At 38.9% G+C, this 19,018-nt stretch overlaps 1 protein-coding gene across 1 annotated transcript in view; it reads left to right on the plus strand.

The window, feature by feature from the left end:
- ush2a (Usher syndrome 2A (autosomal recessive, mild)) overlaps positions 1 to 19,018 on the plus strand; it is a 208,947-nt gene that overhangs the window by 51,713 nt on the left and 138,216 nt on the right. The window contains exons 18-28 of the mRNA XM_053317023.1: positions 764 to 944; positions 3,784 to 3,947; positions 4,153 to 4,311; positions 4,429 to 4,657; positions 6,236 to 6,359; positions 7,162 to 7,309; positions 9,256 to 9,537; positions 11,486 to 11,661; positions 12,195 to 12,342; positions 18,245 to 18,351; positions 18,577 to 18,700. Of these exons, the coding sequence (XP_053172998.1) occupies positions 764 to 944; positions 3,784 to 3,947; positions 4,153 to 4,311; positions 4,429 to 4,657; positions 6,236 to 6,359; positions 7,162 to 7,309; positions 9,256 to 9,537; positions 11,486 to 11,661; positions 12,195 to 12,342; positions 18,245 to 18,351; positions 18,577 to 18,700 (1,842 nt within the window). The remainder of the gene's footprint in view (positions 1 to 763; positions 945 to 3,783; positions 3,948 to 4,152; positions 4,312 to 4,428; positions 4,658 to 6,235; positions 6,360 to 7,161; positions 7,310 to 9,255; positions 9,538 to 11,485; positions 11,662 to 12,194; positions 12,343 to 18,244; positions 18,352 to 18,576; positions 18,701 to 19,018) is intronic.

The raw sequence follows: 19,018 nt of genomic DNA on the forward strand, positions 1-19,018 counted from the left end.
ACTTGGCAGGCACATCAGGTCTGGCGAAAAATTCGATAAAATGGAAAAACAAACAATGGCAAACTCTCTAGTGCCACCTAGAAACACTAAAACGGCCACTACGCCTGATAGGAATGTCGTAGGAAGATCAAACCAAAACTCAAATTTTTGTGTTATCAAGACCTACAAATCACGTGCTGACACCCCTGACCTAAATCACAAGTGCACAATTTGTCCTTAAATATTTCAAAATACACTGTTCCTGCATACTTTCAGCTACAGACTCCATTCAATAGTCAAAATGTAGCCAGTCTCATCTATACATGTGTGTAATTTGGTCTTTCTATGTTATATACTTGATGATCTGCGCAACCACATGTGCACCCTATTCCTCTCCCATTCAACCCTTAATCTACCTGCTGCCTATTGTCATGCTCTCCAAGCGTTAACTACCATAGTAACGACTATGCAGCTGGCACAAGTTGAAGCACTGAATTCTTTTGCCACTCCTCTTGATATCTGTGCAGTCTGTCAACTATTTCACTGACATTGCTGTTAAAGTCTAGATCAAACACAAATTATTACAAGAGTGTGTGTGTGTGTGTGCGTGTGAGTGCGTGTGAGTGCGTGTGAGTATGTCTATGTGTGTGAGTGTGTGTGTGTATGTAATGTATATCTACTTATTGCAGTGTCCGATAAATGCCTGGGTCTGAAGGCATCTAAATGCCCCTAACAGAAACGCCCAACGCTGCTTGCAGCTTTAATTTTGTTTGTCTCTTTCCAGGCTTCTACCTCTCTCCAGATCAGAGTATTTGTGTGGAGTGTGGCTGCCATCCCATGGGTGCATCACAGCGTGGTTGTGAGAGCCAGAGTGGACAGTGTGTGTGCGCCCATCCCTCGGTGGGAGGGAGACGATGTGACCAGTGTCGTGAGATGTTCTTTGGATTCAACCCTGGCCTGGGCAGGTAACCCACATGCACGCAATGTCTGACACACACACACACACACACACACACACACACACACACTAACACAAACCGATAAAATCCATATTTTCTGGTCATACATCTTGTAAAACTTTTTCTGTTAATTGCACCACCTGTACATACACACATGCAGCTGCACATGGGAGTACACTCACCAGCAGGAGCGGCGTCTGTGAAGACAGTTTACAGATAGGTAGGCAGACATATGACTTACATGAGTTAAGAGCTGCTTTGACCTTTACCACTCATGTCTCTACCTGCAGGCTGTCTTACACACACTGCAATACACGCACACACTTTTTAAAACACACACATGCACAACTCTAACTGTATGTCGTTACGTCCTGTGCAATACCTACACATCCTTCTTAACAGTGTGTCATAGCAGATAGATGGTCCACAAACTGACTAGTGGTTCACCGTGTGTGTGTGTGTGTGGTGTGTGTGTGTGCGCGTGTGTGCATGTGTGCATGTTAACTGACCTTGCCTGATTGCTGTATTCTCCAGCTTTAAAACATTAAGGATGAGATCCGGCTGTGGCTGAGATCTCTTCACAGTAGAGAGATGGAGCGATGGAGTGAGGGTGAGATACAGAGTGATAGTTTAATCATAAACACTGAGGAAGATTGGTGTGCATCCTGGGTTTTTTTATCATGTAAGTGATATGATAAAGGTTTTTTACCTTTCTACTTTACCAATGTGCCTTTGGGAATGTATTCCCCCTTTTTATAAAATGTTTGTCTAGTTCGCAACAAGAGTAGGAAACTGAAGTATTGATAATAGTGCAATTGTCAAAAAAAGGGGATGGGAAATGTCCTCACATGATTAGATAATGCGAGTGAAAAAAAAGGAAGACAGGGAAAGATTTGCAGAGGCACAGACAATGATCATTTGGTCACCTGATGAGCTTGTTCCTTTTCCTTTTCTTCTCCTTTTAATCTTCTCTTTTTTTTTCTGTCACCGAAAGAATGAAAGTCTTAGGTTATCACTGCTGAATCTGTTTTATGTGCTCATAGTCGCTCAGTAATAAGGATTTCTTCATCTAAATATCATCAAGTAATTTGTCCTCCTCCTTCAATCAATAGGTTTTACACAAATTAATTCACACACATGCACACACACATACACGCACATACAAAATGTGAGCAGTTGGCTGAGGATGTGGTCCAGTGTCTCTATGTGTCTCCATGGAAAACCAGGTCAGAAAAATGCTGACTGCTAATTCATACATCACAGGGAAATATGATGGTAATTCTGTCTGGAGGGATTAAATATTGGCACATACACATATTCAAGTACACGTGCATAATTTTATTATAAAGGATTACATATGTTATATTCTTATGGTCTAAAACCTAGAATAACACAGTTTGTGTTAGTGGGACTAAAACATCATTGAAAACCATTTCTAAATGATTACATGACAGAATGGGGGCAATTGTTGTCAAATTTGCCCGCACACACTGCATCACCTAAAATCGTTTTTTTTAGGCTTGTCATCTTTATTAACATGTTATACCTCAATATATACTCCCAAAACTCTCTCTGACTCTCTCTCTCACACACAAACTATAGTTTGAGGCTGATGAAAAAAGAGAGAATGGGTGTGATGTTGGTGTTTTCTTTCTCCTTGGGAATGGAGTGAAGGTCGAGTCACTATGGCATTTGTGTGTATTTGTACGTGTGTGTTTTTGAGAGAGTGTGTGTGTGTGTGTGTGTGTGTGTGTGTGAGCACCAGTTGACAGGACAAATTTGTGGCTCGTTATGAGGCTTTGGCTTTTCACACGTAAGTGTAGCTGAGTGTGAGCATGTGTGTACAGTATGTGTAAGAAAAAAAACACACATTAGTGCATACGTGTGTGTGTGTGTTTGTGCGTGTGTGTGTGTGTGTGACAGTAATAGGGTTTATACAGTGTCACTATCTCTGACACTATAGGGTGTGTAGGTGAGTGTGAGCCAGACATCTTCCAACAAGCAGATTGTGGTGCACATGTAATGTATGTGTGTTTATGTGTGCGTGTGACTGCGTGTATGTGTGTGTGTAAAGGTGTGAGGTGGCTGGCCGGATGATCACCCACTGCCCAACCCCAGTGAGGGTAACACCACACTGGTGACCCAGACACATACACCGTCAGTCGCACGCGCACACACACACACACACACATACACACACTTTGAAAACTCTGAGGGGGAATACAGTTTATGTGAAATTAGTTTCACAGCTAAAGGATGGTGGGTGGGATAGACAGTGGTGAGGGTCTCTCTCACAGTGTTAAGGTGAAGACCCAACACCTTTCAGACACACGTACAGCACATAGCCAGTCTTTCAATCTTTCTCAAAGAAGCCTGACATCCTGACACTTACATTCAAACCTTTCTCTGACTGTCACTGTGATTGCTTGTTTAGTGAATCAGTACAATACAGGTGCTGTTACTGTTATATATTGTTGCATTATTGATGTAATTAATAATCTCATTGCAGCATCTCAGAAATTACCATTGGTTTTGGTTGACAGCTAGTATCTGGTAGATAGCATTTACAGTATTTTAATGAGTTTTACAACTATGTGCAATATCCAACCAAACAAGTACATTTCAGTGACAACATCTGTGTTGTGATTAGCTCATCAGAAAATACTAAGAATGTGTATTAAAAAGTTTTTCTGTAATGTTTTATATGTCAGCTGCCAGCATAATTTGTGTAAAAAGGTCTCTGACATGGTTCTGGTAATGATTTCATGTGTTTTGATGTTTTCAACTAGCTAGGTTGTAGCTGCCAATAAAATTATGGACCTTATTTTTTTTGTTGCTTGACCAGATGCCAGCCCTGTGAATGTGACCCAGTGGGCAGTGTCAATGGCTCATGTAACCCAGACTCAGGAGTGTGTGTGTGTAAGCTGCTGGTGACTGGAGACAAATGTGATGTATGTCAACATGGAGCGAGTCATTTGCACGCTGAGAACCCCTATGGATGCAGTAAAGGTGTGGTTTACATGCTAACACACACACTCATGATGACTTAACGGTCATAAAAATTCAGTATAACAATGTGCTGATGTAAAATGTAATTAATCCTAAACAGTCTGATTTTAGGATTTCTGACTTCTTGTTGTCGGTTTTGATCTATCCATCTATAAATCACTGTTTATCTCTTTCTATTTTACCCTTTTTGTCTCTGTCTGTGCAGCGCCCTCTCAGCAGCCTGCCCCAGTAGGTTTTGCTCTCAGTTATTCCTCCATTAATCTCTCTTGGCATCCGCCTGACTCTCCAAACTCAGACAGACTCAACTACACACTCATCAGGAATGGACAGTCAGTGCACAGCATCCAGAGTCACTATCCTTTCAGTAAGTAACACACAGATTTTCACACTTCATTTCTGACTTTTTCAAATGCACATTGAACCAACACTAACCCTTGTTTCTTTTCACTTATTTTCTTCCACCATACTTCTCTTACTTAAGGCCTTGAGTCATTTGAGGACACTGGTTTGTCTCCCTACACCAGCTACTCTTACTGGCTTATAACAGCTAATGTGGCCGGGGTGACAATAAGTGCATCTGCCTCATACCAGACTTTAGGAGCACCGCCTGAAGCAGACCAGCTCCATTTAAACCTTGTGGGAAGAGCGGGTCCAACTAGCGCTATCTTTAACTGGAGTGCAACACGAAATGATACAGGCCCAGTGGAAAGGTAAGGAGGGGATTTGATTGAGGGTTTAGAGGCAAAACGCACAGGATCCCAGTCAGCAGAGAAGCAGAATTTTACTGCAAGTCAAAGTCCAGTCAGAAAATCCAACTTGTGAGTCTTGAAAATGAGAGACGATTTGTAGCTGCTCCGCATACCCTATGTGTAATGCTTTTAACTGATGTTGACTGACAATAGCATTGTAATGAGCAACGAAAGCCATTTGTAGTTTCTGCAGTGTGTAACTGCTTACTGGAGCAGGTCATGGGCTGAAGTAAGGACAAGGGAGTATAGTAAGATGTTAGACACTTTATAGCACGGCATTATGGCTTGGGGGCACAGAGTAGAAGTCGTAAAAGAAGCCAGCTACGATAAGTAACTTGCTTAAGCCTCTCCTTGGTATACAAATAATTCCAAACCTGCTGAATTATTTAATCCCTTCAGGAAAGATAGAGTAAGATTACTAACGGTGATGTGACACTGAGGTGGAAGGGACTTAGAAAGCTTCAGTTAGGTGGAGCCCCTGATACAATAAATAAAGAAGAGACGAGGGAGAGTATTCACGGAAAGGAATTGTGGATAGTGGAAGAAACGTCTGGAAAATGTATAATTTGCTGGAAAGATGTGAAGAATTTAAGGATGTAGAGTAGAGCCAGACCAATATGTCGGTTAACAAATATTATCGGCCGATATTAGCCTATCATAGATTTATCGATATCGACAAACATGTTGTCCGATATTTTTTAAGTTTTATATATATATATATATATATATATATACACACAATACATATTAAAATCCCAGTGAAGTGTAGAGTTTCAGTCATTTCCTACAATAAATATAGTTAAACAGTAAAATAGCATGCCTGCAGTACATCTTTGTCGCAACCCTAACCACATTGCAAAAAAATTGCTTTTTATGCACATATATAAGATTATCGGCCAATATATTTTAAATCCCCAATATCGTTATCGGCATTGGCCCCAAAAATCCAGTATCGGTTGGGCCTTAATATAATGCATGCAAAGTGGTAGCAGAATTAAGACAGAGAACAGCATGAGAGGGTGAGGGAAGGAAAAACATCTCATTTACATCAAAAGCTGTTCCCCTCAGGAGTAATAGAATTTTTAAATGTAGAATATAGAAAATGTTATGAAGGGGAAAAATATTGATACTGGAGTTGGGATTGTCAATAGGTGGTATGATACAATATTAAGGTAGGTAATAAGAATGGGTGGAAATAAAGGATAGATGTTGAATGAAAAGGATTAGTGAAGTAGGTAGAAGGTAAAGGGAAAAACATGGAAAGTGTGTTTACATATGATTCAAGATGGGTTTGTATTTTTTCCTTTAATTGATATGAAAGATGTGAGGAGAAACATAAAGCAGGACTCTGGTCCAGACCTCTGAGTTACTGGTGACTATTCCAATCAGGAATGTTGCCCCCCTGGTGACACCCATTTACTACTTTAACTTTAACTGAACTATATTACAAAACCATAGTGGCCTATTGAAAAGGGAGAGTTGGAAAAAGTATGAAAAAAGAATGAATGGAGCTTGATTTTTTTTTTATATCTCCCACAGGTTTGTGTTATCCTCCAAAGAGTCATCCAGTGGAGCAAGGCCTGTCATCCACTACACAGGCCTATCTACAGAGACGGTGTTAAGTGGCCTAAAGCCCTTCACCCAATACACTGTCACTCTGGAGGTAGGTGGGACAACTAGACAGCCAGTTTTCAGTTCTCACTGCATATGTACGTGTGCTATTACATGAAGTTATTATTATTACTTTGAAAAAGGAATACAGCAAGTATGCTTAAGCCTGAGATTCCTCATCAGTGTACATTTTCCAGCATTTTAATAATAATAATGATAATAATAATAATAATAATAATAATAATAATAATAATAATAATAATGCATTTTATTTAAAAGGTGCCTTTCAAAGCACTCAAGGACACCTTACAAGGCACATATAACACAACAACAGTACATCAAACAATATAAATCAGGTAACATTTAGTGCAAAGATAAAGAATATATATTAATGTGACTACAGAGTGCATTAGTACAATAAATAAACAAGAATGTGATTGCATAGTCAGTGTGAGACAGAGTATGCCACTCTGAATAAGTGTGTTTTCAGGTGGGATTTAAAGGTGGAGACAAAGTCAGAAGCGTGAATGTCTGGTGGGAGAGAGTTCTAAAGGCAGGGGGCAGATCGGCTGAAAGCTCTTGACCCCATGGTGGTTAAGTTGGCAGATGAGGCAGAGAGTTAGTTGGCAGTAGAGGATCGGAGAGTGTGAGAAGGTGTGAATAAGTTCAGGGAGATATGATGGGACCAGGTTATGAAGGATCTTGAAGTAAAGTAAAATCTTAAAGTCAATGCGGGATTTGATAGGGAGCCAATGAAGTTGCTGCAGGGCAGGAGTGATGTGTTCAATAGAGGGAGTTCTGGTTATGATGGGGCCAACTAAATAAAAATAACAAAATCTTAACCCTCTCCACAGGCATGTTCCTCTGGAGGTTGCACGTCTACCCTTCCTTTGTCTCTTCTGACAGCCTCTGCTCCCCCACAAAACCAACCCCCACCTAAGGTTACTGCTACTGGACCGCATTCACTGCATGCTTCATGGGACCCTCCCAGTCAGCCAAATGGTAGGATACCAAACATTCACAGGCACATCGTTCATTTTGTGTAACATAAGACTCAAAACAGAAAAAACATGCACAAACACATATCACATTTCCATGAAATTCACATATTTAATGCTTTATTAAAAGTAAAATAGAATTGTGTGACATAAAAATATAACTTATTAATATTCATGCCAGAATGAGAAAAAAGCTCAAACATGTACACATAAAACATTTTTAACAAACAATAAACACTTGCCTAGTAGCATTTCTCACAGGCTCATGTCACTCAAGAAGTATGAGGATCACTCCCTCACAGACAGAGAGAGAGAGAGAGACACACACACACACACACACACACACACATACAATACACCCAGAACTCCAACTGCCTTTGGTAAATCCAGAGAGCTTTGTAATGGCTCTAAGGCTCAGTGTCATACAAAGCCCTGTAACCTGGGTTTCTCTTGCTGTGTGTGTCTGTGTGTTTTCCTACCTCTGTTAATCTGTTCCCCTCCCAGTGTCCTACTAAGCCCAGTTATGAAGGTCTCTGTGCATGTCCTTCCTTTATTCTCTGTGTCATCAGTTCATTATTTAAAGAACTGTTTTCACTCAACCAGTGTGCTCACAGCCAGACTCAACTGTAATCCCAGTGTTGACCTGCACGGCTCTTTTTGTTCCTAGACTTGACCAGCTCTGTCGTTTTTCTTGAACACAGCTGAGGTTGAATGAGAGATTATTATTATTATTGTTATTTTTGTTTTTCAAAAAATAAGCAAACATAAACAAACAGAGTGTGTGCATTAATGGCATTAATGCCCAATTTTTCTCAGCTCTAATTTGCAAATGTACAGTCTCTGTAGTACTGTTTGTTTTTTCTCATCTGCCTTCAACTTTTCGAGACCCTTTACCTGACTTTTACATTTCCTTCTTCTCCACAATGCCTTTAACTTGCCAGAACTCATGTTATTTATTTTTCTCTTAACATATACAATAATATTAACTCCATGACTAATGATAATCTTTTACAGACCTTTAATAACAGATGTATCAGTGAATGTGATAAGGCACTTAAGGCATATTCAGTAGAGAAGTAGAGAGGATTGTCAAACAAATGTAGACAGTTTACAGCTGAGCTTCAAACATGCTCATGTTGTAGTTGTCGTAGAGAGCAGCTGATTCTATATGTACTATATTTACATAAGAAGGAAGAGAAAGTGGCATGACTGGGATGAAAAAGATTTAAAGGTAGTATCTAATGGAAAGGAATAAAGAAAGGGGAAGGTATAGACACTGGACTTGGGCCTAACAATGGTTCCACTTTAAGCTGCTCCATTTTGATAGATTTGCATTTAATACTCATAACAATATTTGGACACTCATTTATTCCATAGTGGGTCTGTAAGTCTCCTATTGTAATGTGGCTCTGCTCTGTCCTCATTCTAACCCAGCTCTGTCTTTTTCCTATTAACAAGTGGAAAAGAGCATGTGAGATTAGAACAAAGGCCTGGTTTCCACCAGAGAGCCAAACAGGGCTAGCCAGGACTTGGTCATTATCAGCCTGTTTTCTATGAGAGAGCCAAACACTGGCCAGAGCTTTCTCATTATTTGTGATGTTTGATTTTACAACATTACTGTATTGTAAAAAAAAAAAAGTTTCCTGTTGCCAGTAGAGATGAGTATTAAGCAGGGCTACAGTTTCAAATACACACTTGATGCTTTGATTCTTTTATCATAAACAGACTGAATTGGCACTGGGATGCTAATTCAGTGAAAAGAGTTGAGCTAGCGTAAGGAATAAGTGTGTTGCAATGTTGGCCTAATAGTTCATGTAGCTACTGTGTTTGCACCCCTCATATAATTTCACAAATAACAATTTACTGAGGAGGACATTCTGTTGCTGCAACAATATTAATCTCGCGCACAACTCTTTTTTTGTTTTTTTAACTGTTTTGCTCTCTATACAGGCGTTATCACAAGGTATGAGGTTTTTTTACGTGGACCGATGGAGCCACTTAACTTTTCAAGTCCTGCTGTTGAAAAGAGAGTCTTCTTCAGCATCGGTTGGCTGGATTCAAGTGTTTCACCCGAAGCACAACTAACCAATGGGAGCAAGGACTTGGCCCCTGAGAGCAGTACCATTGTAGCAGGTCTGCAAGCCTTTTCCACCTATCAGATGAGAGTCGTGAGCATCAATATGGCAGGGAGTGTCACATCAGGGTGGACAACTGCACGCACAATGGAAGGAGGTTTGTATAGAGACACATCAACCATACATTATTGTTTTTAAACTGAATGCAGTTTAGTCCTTGTAGGTAGCAGGTAGTATGGCTGACAGTTATTAAGAGGTTTTTCCCATTGGATAAATCATTGTTTTTCTTTTACTTCATCTAATGGATCTCCTAAAATATAAAGTAAATGGGATTTTACAAACTGACTGAAATTTGCAGGATTCCAAAAGATTTGCAAGGTTTCTGCCTTTTCAGTGTGTGGACAACCTCTCTTTTTTTCTTTGCTTGTTATTTTGTTGTCCTGTACCCAATTAGGGTTGGATGTATACACTATCCACCTTTTTAGCTTTACACAACAGCTTATGGCCTTACGTAAATAAGGCCATGGAGTAAAGTTGGTAGGTTGGTGACAAGTTAGATACAAAGGTTGGTAGAAGAATCAGACAAATCAGAAAATGACTGTACTTAGAAATGTTACTGTAACCTAAATGTTTATATCTGGTTGCAATGGGAGAGTTTTCAACCAAAATGGCTTGTGAATGCATTGGTGTTCCAGTCAATGGAGGTACCCTTTCCTCAAGCGCAGATCAAGCATAAGAAATGTTAAAATGTAAATGTAATGACGGAAACCCCACATCTGATCCATCAAAATGGAATAAGTGATGTTGGGTCCACCAGAGAATCTTTTTGATGGATGTAATAAAAAATGAATGGTAAATGATATATATATTTTTTTAAAACACAGCCTTCTATCAGGAGGAATGTAGTAGAGAAAGAAAGAAGGAAAGGAAGGAGAAAATAGAAAGTGTGTGTGTGTGGGGGGTGGAACTCATTAAGGTATTTGAATTTCAAAGAGATGATATGGCTCATTAAGACTAAACGATTGCCTCCAACATCACTGTAAGCTATGTGTCTGGATAACAAGCATATGATAACACCATTTTAAATGTGGAGTGTGTGTCAGTGTTTGTGCGCGTACACATGCTGCGTTAGAAAGACAGAATATGACGGTGGATATGTCTCCCATGAATCACATTTCACAGCGTATTTCACAGCTAGATGCCATCAACAGCAGAATAAAAGAATCCTTCTCTCTAATCTGTCATGTAATAGTGGCTATCACAACCATAGAATTGTGGAATATTTAAATCCATTAAATCCACATAATATCCACCAAGTCTCCATTTCTAATGCATGCGGCTGTGTATAAATTTGTGTTTTGTCTTTAATTTACTTATTGTAAAAGGTTATTTTTTTAAGACTAACCAAAAATATTAAGAAAACAAAAACAGATTTTAGTAAAGCTCACATCTCAGAGTTATGTAAGTGTCAGATATTAGCGTCAGACAATAGGAAATGCATTGTTTTGTGTCAAAATCTGAAATTAATTAGTAGATGCTAATCTAAATACGTACCTATCTAGACATGAATCCAGCTTTGTTTATCTTAGCCCTATAAATAGCTTATGGTCAGTTGGTAGGTATATAATATTAAGTTTTAAAATCATGGAAAAATAAGCTATATTCTCTGCTCTGAAATGCTGGCGGCGTGTCTGCTGAAGGCGCTGAAAATACAGCCCAACTGAACAGCCTCTGAGTTGCTCATACCAAACTCTCGTATAAGAATACAAAATTTTAAAAAGATGACATTTTTGGTGGTATTTTTCATGATCAACAGGATCCATTTATTAGAAATGAATGCAACGCTAAGCTAATTTGCTAACCTACCTCTGGGATAAACTTATAAAATACCTTGTTCTTTTGTTATAAAATTACCAGTTATTTAAAGTTGCTTATTTGGATCATTTAGCTTGCTTCCAGTCCTCAAAATGATAATAAATAATAAATACTAGATAATAATTTACTCAATTTAAATAGTTAAACATTATTAGCTTATTTAATATATGTGACTCACAGTATGTGATCTCGTAAGTTTAAAGATTAACTATGTCTAACTGTGCTTTCAGTTCCAGAGTTCATGGCTCCTCCAGAAGTGTCTGCGTTGTCATCCAACAGTCTCAAGGTTACCTGGAGCTCTGCTGAGGGTGACGGGGTCATTGCCAGAGGAAAGGTCACGGAATATAGAGTCAACTTGCTCACTGAGCAGAAGAACAATCCCTATGCCCCTCCTGTTGTTAGTCAGGTTAGACACACATATTCTGATGCGCTTGCACACAATGAGTAGGACAACTGAAAGACCTTTAAGCTTTGCCACAACCACCAGTTGACAAAAAAATTGCACCCATAGTCACACTCCCAAAGAGATTGTTAGATGTCAAGGTAGAAAAGTTGTATATATATTGTTTATAGTGATTTGTGTTTTTGTTCAGGTAAATGCTGGATTAGTTCCTCCTCAGAACAACATCTTTGTTCACATTGGATCCACAAAGGTTGACTCTTTTGTGTGTTCATACAGAGCACAAAGCAAATAATTGAAAGATATGATTAGATGTGAATTTGCCTGGTTGGTGTGCAATGACTTGAATATGTTTCCATGTACTGTAAGTTGAAAATGTTTCAGCTTGTGTGAGAATTTGGCTTTATGAACGCATTTCATAAGTTTACAGAGCTGAGAGGAAAAATGACAGAGTTAGGAGTTCACTCCTGTGTTTTTAAAATAAAACATGCCACCTCTTAAACAAGGTTTGAATTCAATTTTCATTTTTTCTTTGGCAGGTCTTGCACAGATCGGGACCATTGTCACAGCCTGTTTATTTGGTTAAAGGATTGAAGCCTTACCATGTGTACAACTTTACTGTTACTGTCTGCACAAAGACCGGTTGCATTACCAGTCTGCCAAGCTCAGGACAGACCCTACCAGCAGGTAAGACCAAAAGATAAGCATGTAGGTGGTTGGTCAATAATGTCATGTCGATGGAACAAAAAATGTGGAAAGCAACCGCAAGGACAGTGCAGCACCCAGCTATCTACAGCACAAGTGCTTGAGTTATCTTGTAGTTCATCATTGTTTATGGATTTAGTAACTTAAATTTAATAGGACCAACTAACCAAAACACACTGCTGCACAAACTTCTACTAAACACAACTTCATTGCAAGTGGTGCAGCAGAGCCTTCTGTCTTCATTTGCCTATCACAGGATTAAATGGTTTGGCACACCTACAGAGCCTACAGTAAATATAGTGCTCTTTTTTCTTCTTATTAAATCAAGAATCAGTTTTGAATCAAGAATCAAATCATGAAATCAAGCATTGCCCAACAACAGTAAGCAGCCCTGTAGAAAAGAATAATTTGCCAGTATGTTGTCTGTTTCTAAGGATAAGAGCCATTCAGTTAGATGCTGTATGTATTCATTCTCAATACTGAATGTTATGTCCAAATCACGGACATGAATCAATAAGATGTGTGATACTCTCTTCATAACAGCGACAACACAAGCCACTGACATATGCACACACACAGAAGCACAAGTGCACAGTCAGTCATTGGGCACTTGACTGGCAACAGCATTGGTTGTGTTAACCAGAGGGGATATTCATGGTGCTCGGCAGTAAAAACAATTTACTGTTAATTACAAGGAGAAAAATGTGGTGTAGCACACACTTCCTGCGGGCCGTGAATCAAACACACACTGAGTTACAGAAAAACACACACAATCTCTCTCTCTCTCTCTCTCTCTCTCTCTCTCTCTCTCTCTCTCTCTCTCTCTCTCTCTCTCTCTCTCTCTCTCTCTCTCCCTCTCTCCCTCTCTCTGTCCTTTAGATTTATAACCATTATGGAAGTGGGATGAATTAGCTGTGTTTAATAACTCAGACACAAATCTCTGGGACTGAGATGAGCACTAATTGATCAGTGCAGGATGACACGTGCACACACACGCACAGTTTTTCATTCATTGTCATTTGTCTGTTTCTCTCTGGCAGTCTGTAGCTTTCTCGCTTTTTCACTCAATCCATTCGTCTCTCGTATCTCAACCAGGCTCTTCCACTTAAAGACAAATAGCACATGGCAGCAGAGAAACATGAATCATTCTGAGATACATATTGCACACACACTTGACCCTCCAACACACTTTTCCATCTGTTCACTCATGGACTCTATTCTTGCTGCTCATTTTATGGTTTTTCTGTTTTGTTTTTGTGTTGTTTATCCTTTTAGGTGAATAGACATTGGGTGCGCTGGGTGGTTGAGAGAAAAAAAACCTTTCATCTATAAATACTTGCTCAGGGATTTGAGCTTTTGAACATACTCTAAACAGCTACATCTGTTGACATAGCAAATATTTTCATTTTACACAATTCTCAAAAAGTCCTTCCTTGTGTTTATTGTGATGAATTATCCTTCATATTGTAATCGGTGGACTTTTTAAATGTATTTTTAATGGCTACATCTGTTGACACAGCGACAATGTTTATTTCAAGTGATTCCAAAGACTTCTCTTGACTGTAATACAGTACACTACAATATGGCTTATTGTACCCAGTTGACTTTTTGAATGTATTTTTAACAGCCACATCTGTTGCAGACATTTTGTTTCATCCAACGCCAAAGATGTCCCTTGTTTCAACTATAAGAAATGATAATGGCATATGCCATCTCAAAACAATTTGCATAGCATGTGCTACTCCATTGGGTGTTGAATTTCTGTTGAAGCCCCACACCTCTTATCACTTGTTCTCATTCAGTTTAAAACTTCATCTCAAGAGTTCAGAGAAAATGTTTAATAATAAATTTTAAAGCATAAACTAAGAGGTATTGGTCGATGCATACCCACTTAGTGTTGTATTTAAGCTGTTTTATCTCATCACTAATAAAATGGATGTAACCTATAAACAGTAGAAAACAGATACACTGTAATCATAAGATAAAAGGAAGCTCTTAAAAGCTGTTGCCTTACTTTTTATTGTTTATTTTTGTTACCATTTATGTAACCATTTATAAGCACTGTACAAGGTTATTTGTACATTGAGTATGTTATGCAGATTTTAATAGGTTTCAAAGCACCATAGTTTTTTGCGTGTTCTTGCCCATTTACTATTTTACACTACTGCCAAACATTATGTGGATTTCTGCCCCTATATACATCTTTACCTGAATATGTCTGGTCTTCTTATTCAAGTACATTTGTTGACAGCAAAATCAGAAGTTTGACAGCATGTAAATCAATTGAACCTACTATTTACCTAAGTTTAAATTTAGATTACTTACCTTATTTGTTCTAAAACAATCTATCTATTGCTGAAGAGCTGAATGCATTTCTGTAACCCCCCCCCCCCACCCCAAACTAAAAAAATCCTGCATGACTTTTCCAAAAACATCTGTCTTAAGCCAAAACAGAAATTAAATTAAAATTGTTATGTTTCCTGAATGAAACTCTGTTTATAGATAAACTCACATTATGGAGCTCCTGGTAAGGTGTGCTTTAGCATGGTACTGATGCGCTGATAAATCTACCACACATAAGGGTGGGCCATTAGAGCCAGCTACCATCTGTTGTAAGTGAGCAGGCAGCATCTGCGAAACCACTGGAGTTACACCAAAGCACATGACCAAACATTAATGCACACACTGAGGCAGACATAACAACACAAGCAAAGAGCGCTCTGTCCATGTGTGTTGACGCTTTTGCAATTGTTTCTGTGTGTGTCTTCCCACAAAGTTATCGATCACGACGTAAAGTGAGTGGCTAATCAGGGGCTGATGGTGATGTTTTATGTATCCTACATCCATAAAGACTTGTTCTACAAGACAGACACACACAGAGACATACACACATACACACTTACACTGTAACACCACTCAACAGAACAGGAACTTTATTGATTTACGCATAATTGGCCTGAGGCCCTTCTTGAGGAGAGAAATATGCATGGCAAGGGATCGCCATGTCAATAAGTAGTGTGCTTGTGTGCGTGGTGTAACTGTACGCTAAGAGCCTGTTAAGACATGTCAGTCGCTGTAAAAACAGAAAACACACACACACATGCACAATTGCTCCTGGGAGCTGGCCCATGATTTAGCTGCTTCATTACCATGTAGGCAGCTAAAATTAACCTTTCTGGTGGACTGTTAACCTTGTGTGTGTGCGTGGGTGTGTATGTACATGTGTGTTTGATAAGGCAAGTGACTTTCCTCAAACTGAATGTGTCATAGTGTTAAGTACATTACAGTGAATTAACAAGCAGAAAAATACAGGACAGCACATTAGATTCTCACCAGTTACTAAGCCTGAATTCAGACTGACTTTAGCTTTGTGTAGAAAAAATGGCACCACTCTTAATTATTAGAATGGGGATAGTCTAGCAGATCAATGCGGGTGCTCTGATACTCTAATGCTGAGGGCACTGGGAAGAAAAACACAGGGACGTTATGGGGCCAGAACAGCATCAGTTACATTTTTGCCTCAAACACTTGTACTGGAAAAAGTTGTATTGGCACTGAAAAAAGTTCCAAAAAATTACCATCTAATTATGTTATTTTATTATGACATTTTTTGATGTGTCATTGGGTCGTGTTCTCCCATGGATGATGACAAGCGGGGACCAAACTGCTCATTGGTGAGGTGACTGGCTAGTCTCATCCGGCTTCTCTGAAAATATCAGAGCAGATTTCCATATAGGCATTATTTGGATAACTGACCTAAAGCTACATTTCTGTCTTAATGTCCACTAAGGTGGAGAGCTGCCTTTTATGACACCACACACGCACAAACGCATAGACACACTATCTATTACACTACATCCCTGTATCTTTGTAAAACTGCCAAAGTTATTTTCCTCATTAACTTTGAATTTAAGTCAGTCTTCTGTTTACTGTGATGAATAGAACACTGACTGAATGTTCATCAATTTTGATTGTGACTACAGACTTAATCATTGATCCTGTTTACAGCAACTGATTTTGAAGTCCTGATATCAGCTGGCATAAGCACGCCTTTATTGCACAAGTTATTAGAGGAAGGGTTAGAGGAACCCTGAAATGAGAAAATATTACTACAGGTGTCAATGTTGTATCATTGCAGTCCTGTAATGTGAATGAAAATCATCTTGGTAAACCAACAGGTGATATTACACTTGTGGGTGAATGTCTCCTGAGCAACTTTCCTAAAGACTCTTAGGGAGCTGTTCGAGTGTAATAAAACATGATTTTGTTGATTTTGGCAACATTTTGGCAACATTTGGCAACTGTTAAACTAACATTAAAGGATGGGAATAGGAGTAACCTGCAAAAAAGAAGACACATTTCTCTGTAGTTTTGAACAAGTCAAGTCTAATATTTCCTTGTGTTGTAAGGCAGCCTCTATGGTCTGGCTCTGAGACCATGGCAAATAAGTTTAACTACCTGGGTGGTAACTGATGTTTCATGCCATCCTCGGTGACAATAGAGCTCTACAAGGGTGAGTGAATTGGTTATAATGCCCTCAGTAACAATTGCAGTCTCAGAGTCAGACAACACCCAGAGACACACCAGTTCACTGAACCAGCAGAGCGTGGTCCATTCAGCCACTGGGTTCCAGTCAGAAACCCAGGAAGCCTGCTTTGCCTTCTCATGTAATAACCTGCCTTGTGTTGCCTTATGTACAGGTACTGTAAGGCATAGTTTTACGCGAGATAAACAGGAAGCTCTCATACGTCTTGTGCGGAAACTTCCATTTTTTATAGACTTGATGACATATCCACTTCTATACTTTGATCAGTCAACCAGCATATTGTTTGAGTTGTCATCTACTCTACATGCCTACTTAGTAACCATCTGCCCGTAATACACACAAACACACACAAACAGGCCTTGGACCAGACCAAAAAAAAAAAAATCAATATATCAAAGAAGTATACCACCGTTTAAAACAAGGTATACAGTATATGAGTGTGTGTGCCTAATTTACTCCTAGCATAGACCTTTTAGAACATTACAGAAATACACACGCACACAGAAACAAGAAGAAAAAAGATTGGAATGACACTTAATGCATGCACATCTTTCCCATGTGTACACACCGTTCCCTCACTTGTGATGTTTCTCTCACCATTCTTATATATCTCCTCACCATATCAGCCAATTGGAAGTTGATTTATTTATAAAATATATTGAAGCTGTATGTTTCAAAGGGACATTTAATTAAACGTCTTAAGTGAAAGAAGGAAATTAAATTGACCCTCCTGTTAAATGAAAATGGGACATTTGGAAATACAGTAGGTATGAGAGAAATTGGTTCAAGGCATGTTTCTACTGAAAATAACAAAAATAACAAGACCACAAAATTATAATTTAATGTAAATCAATCGAAATTAGGCCAGAGTCACTAAGGTTTTTGGACCTGTTTTTATGTGCAAATGTGTGAAATGACACAAGCACATGCTATGTTGTTATCAAACAGCCATACAAGGCTGAAGTTGCAGTTTGTGTTTCATTTATGCAGGTGCAATGTGTACCTCTCTCTTCATTACATATGCATTTATGAGATGATCTCACAAATAGTAGGATGAGTCATGTTAACAGAGGTTTATTCTATATTATTTTCCACTGGATTTATTTAGATCACACAATTTGTGACAGTCAGGCGTAATCATAGTGCGGATGGGATTTACATTCTACGTGTCTGAAGGACAATACAAGGCACAGTCCAGTAGTAGTGTCAGTAAATCAGATACTAAATACACACAGATTGTGGCAAGAGACAAGAAAATAATACTGTGTTATTAAGATATATTTAAAAATTGTAATTTTTTGCTTTCATTTCTTGTCATTTTTTTGCCTCTCTTCTCAGCTCCAACAGGACTGTCCCCACCTCGATTGCATCAAGTAAATGAAACCACCATTCACATAGATTGGGATCCCCCAGCCCAACTCAATGGACCACACCCATTATACCAGGTCTGTAAGGTGTAGCATTTTTCTTAATTTCATGTGCACGCAACAGCATTTGTGCACACACACCACCTAGTCTACAAAAAACGTGATTTAATAGTTCACAGTTGAACACTGTATGAATTCAGCATGTGGTTATATACTAATGGTAATGTCTATAAGTCATCTTGATTCATTTTGTTACAGAAATAACAATTTCACAATCCTACATTTTTGAAATTATTTTTCTAGGTGGAAAGGACAGATGTGTCTCTTTCTGACCCACAAGGTCCTCTTGTCAGAGGAACCAGGTTCCCAGGAAACAGTTATTACCAGTTTCCCAGTGACACCCTTCCTGTCAACAGTGACTTTACAGGTGAGAAAGCCTGTTTAGATACATGCACATGTCTGTATGTGCACCAGGTAATACGCTGTACGTCTGTGTTTGCTGCTACATACATACGAGTATGTGTGCACACACATTCATACATACAAGTCTTTGTTTGTTGGTTTTACTGTTCTTGTTTTTTTTTTATGTTGTTCAGTGATTGCACTACACTGTCTGAGTCTTCTTGTGACATTCCCTTAGAATGACTTCTCCAGTCATCTTAAAGGACAATTATCTTTCTGTTTATCAGCATCATTAGAGGGTTGAGCTGCACAGCCAAACATGTTCTGCTTCATCTGAGAACAT

The sequence above is a fragment of the Scomber japonicus genome, chromosome 1 (assembly GCF_027409825.1).
Source record: "Scomber japonicus isolate fScoJap1 chromosome 1, fScoJap1.pri, whole genome shotgun sequence".
Taxonomy (NCBI): domain Eukaryota; kingdom Metazoa; phylum Chordata; class Actinopteri; order Scombriformes; family Scombridae; genus Scomber; species Scomber japonicus.